The sequence below is a fragment of the Abrus precatorius genome, unplaced genomic scaffold (genome assembly GCF_003935025.1).
Source record: "Abrus precatorius isolate BTA unplaced genomic scaffold, Abrus_2018 Scaffold8, whole genome shotgun sequence".
Classification (NCBI taxonomy): domain Eukaryota; kingdom Viridiplantae; phylum Streptophyta; class Magnoliopsida; order Fabales; family Fabaceae; genus Abrus; species Abrus precatorius.
In genome coordinates this window covers 25,078,828-25,081,829 of record NW_020874428.1, presented here as the reverse complement: position 1 = coordinate 25,081,829, position 3,002 = coordinate 25,078,828, and the positions used below count along the sequence as shown (strand labels likewise).

Sequence of the window (3,002 nt, the reverse complement as noted above, 5' to 3'; positions counted from 1 at the left end):
ATATTAATACAATCATTTATTGATATAATAAAACATGTTATTAATATTAATATAAATTTATATTGTTTATATTAATAATTAAGTTTTATTAAAAAATATACTATCAAATATTAATTTAATGTTAAGTCATTAATAAATGAAAAGTTTTAAATTTCATTAACTTTAATATTTAGAGTTTATTTAAATAATAATATTTTTTATTAAAATTTTATTATTATTAGTTCATCAGTTGATTAAGTTAACTTTGTTTTTGTACAGTGAAACACAATATGGAATCTTTGTTTTGGATTCTCAGTATATAATGAATCGTGTCTGTGTAGGCCTAGGTACTGTGATTTGATGGATTTTGGCTATTCCGAAGACCTAAGTAGTGTCGAAGTCCTGTTATGGCATTCTATTACTGTTCAACTCTTAGCATCTACTCCTTAAAAAAATGGATTACTTAAGGTTGAAATATTAATTATTGGGTTTTAATTCGTCGGAGAATTAAATAATTCTTATTCAAACGAATCATCTATTTGTTTACAATTTTTCTTAAAACGTAAATAGGGAAAAACTGGTCTATTTTTAATCCAATTATTAAATCAGACCAGTTGTTTGACTCCTTTATTGAATTTAATCATGCGTTTACAAACATGAATACGCATGTGGGTATTAAAATTCCTCAAATATTGATCCTCCCTGTGATGGCCTTAATGCATTTTTGACATACAATCCAACCACCATAACCAATAAGATAACCACAACAATGTTCATCCATGTCTTTGGCTTCTTAAGCTTTGTGAGTTTACCGCCGGAACCTTGCTTAACATCCTCATCTGCACCGGATCTCAAACTAACAGTGAAATCCAAAACCCTTGTTTTGAGTCTCTGAGTTATTTTTGCTTTTGGCTTTTCTTGTGCTTTAGTTGTTGTAAATTGTGTTGTCGCTGACACCCCATTAGTCCTCACCTCCTCAGCAACTTCTGTTTTTTTATTCTTTTCTTTTTCATCACTAATTGGTTCTTTCTCTTTCTGCGATGACTCTTCTGTTTTGCCCTTTTCTTTTTCATCACTAGTTGGTTCCTTCGCTTTCTGTGGTGATCCTTGCTTATCAACATGATCATGTGCTAGTGCTTCAGCATTAGGGCGTTGTGGCATTGGAGTTTCTTTTTGTGGTGTATTTGTTGCTTCTTGTGGTAGTGGTTTAACTGGGCTGATTAGCTTGGGAAACTTGATGGTTAAGATTCCACGCTCATACTTTGCACTCACCTCATTGTTGTCACAATGTGATGGAATGGAAAATTCTTTAGCAAAACGACGCCATGTATTCTCAATGATCCGTCGTTCACCATTGATCCTTAGGACAGGAGTTGAAGTCACTTGAACCCTCAATTGTTCCTTTGTGAATCCTGTGCATGCATGTTCAAAGTTTACATACAAGAAAAATGTAACCTTTTTGAGAAAGTACGTACATCATGTTTAATTTTCATCAGAATATTGTATTGTGTATAATATGATTTATTGAATGAATTTTCAAAATAAAATTTATGAATATGAATTGGGTTTTAATTTTTAAGTTGACACATGTCAGATTTAAAGTTCTAAATATTAAAAATATGCTCATATAAGAATAGGGTAGGGGTAGATTGTATATATTTAACGTAGAAAGGTTTTATAATGATAGAGTAAAAGGGGACATACCTGGCAGCATTACAACGAGTGTGACACTTGCTTCGTCTTCAGACCATTCGAAAAAGGGATCAAAATCTTCGTAAACACGATTAACTGCTGATTGTGCCATGGTTGCTTTTAAATTTTTGTTGATCTTTTGCTTTTGGCTTCTATCTCTTGTTATCTCTTTTGATGGAAAATGAAAGCTCTGGTTGTTGCTTTTATATGCGCAATTGATGAGAGATTATTATGCATTTTGCACGCAAATTCTAGCTCCTGTAATTTCTTTTGCTTTATTACTTTCTTTTCTTGCAAACATTGTTTCTCTATTACTAGGGAGCTGATGCACGAAAAACTATATACTTTGGTCTCATAGAGGAGGTGACCTTGTGTTTAGGGATTCCTTATTGCATATCTTTATTGGCAAAGTTAATGATTTTTTTTCAAATGAAGAAATGAAAATGCTATATAAAGAAACCTACTTCTTCAAAGAATGGTTATATGTTATTTCAATGTCTAAAACTTTACATATAGGTGAGATGACATATACTCTTGTTAATGGAGTTCCTTTAATTCAATTGATATATTTAGGTAATAATAATAATAATAATCGTCCTTTTATTTATTATTTCTAGCACCAACTAGTATTTCTCAAATGCTTTAAAATAATTGGAGTTATAACTAATACTGAAACTTTTGGAAAATTTTTGGATCAAGACAAAATATGAAATTTTTTTCTTTCAAAATTAAAGAAAAACTAGGTTTTTGAAAGTGTTTGAAAGTAATAGACACACCAGACAGGCGTCAGCTGTTCATTTACAAATATATAGAATTACACGTGTGTATGTTGTATATGTCTGCTAAATATGTAAACTAGCCTTCACGAAACATTTTACCACACAAGTGCATTATATACACCACTATGAAAAAAATATACAGAGTAATGATCAGTTGTTTAACTTGTCCCTATTAAGGCACAGATAAACAGTTAGTACACAGACAATGACATCCATTAATTATATTCATACTGATATATTAATTTATATCTTACTTTTTTTATACCAATAAAATTATTTATTTATTATAATATATCATATAAATTTATAATATTGTTCTTAATAATTTTATGTTTATCAGATAAAATTTATATTTATAAGTCAGTCGAACGACTAAATTATGTAATTTTTTTTGTAGCACTTAAATAATTTGCTTTTAATTGATTAGTTAGTCCTGAATCATAAATGGAGCAATTAAGTTTATAAACATAGCTAGATATTTCACGTGAAAGAAAACTAGAATATGTTTGATAATAAACAAAGGCTACTTAATTCACTAACACTTAATAATTT

At 29.6% G+C, this 3,002-nt stretch overlaps 1 protein-coding gene across 1 annotated transcript; it reads right to left on the bottom strand.

Moving 5' to 3' along the window:
• Positions 1-654: 654 nt before the first annotated feature.
• Positions 655-1,830, bottom strand: LOC113874524 (inactive protein RESTRICTED TEV MOVEMENT 2-like). Its single transcript, XM_027512745.1, has 2 exons — positions 1,684-1,830; positions 655-1,391 (listed from the first exon to the last, which is right to left on the bottom strand). Exons 1-2 carry the CDS (start codon positions 1,781-1,783, stop codon positions 655-657), a joined length of 837 nt encoding a protein of 278 aa, XP_027368546.1. The 5' UTR covers positions 1,784-1,830.
• Positions 1,831-3,002: the final 1,172 nt, after the last annotated feature.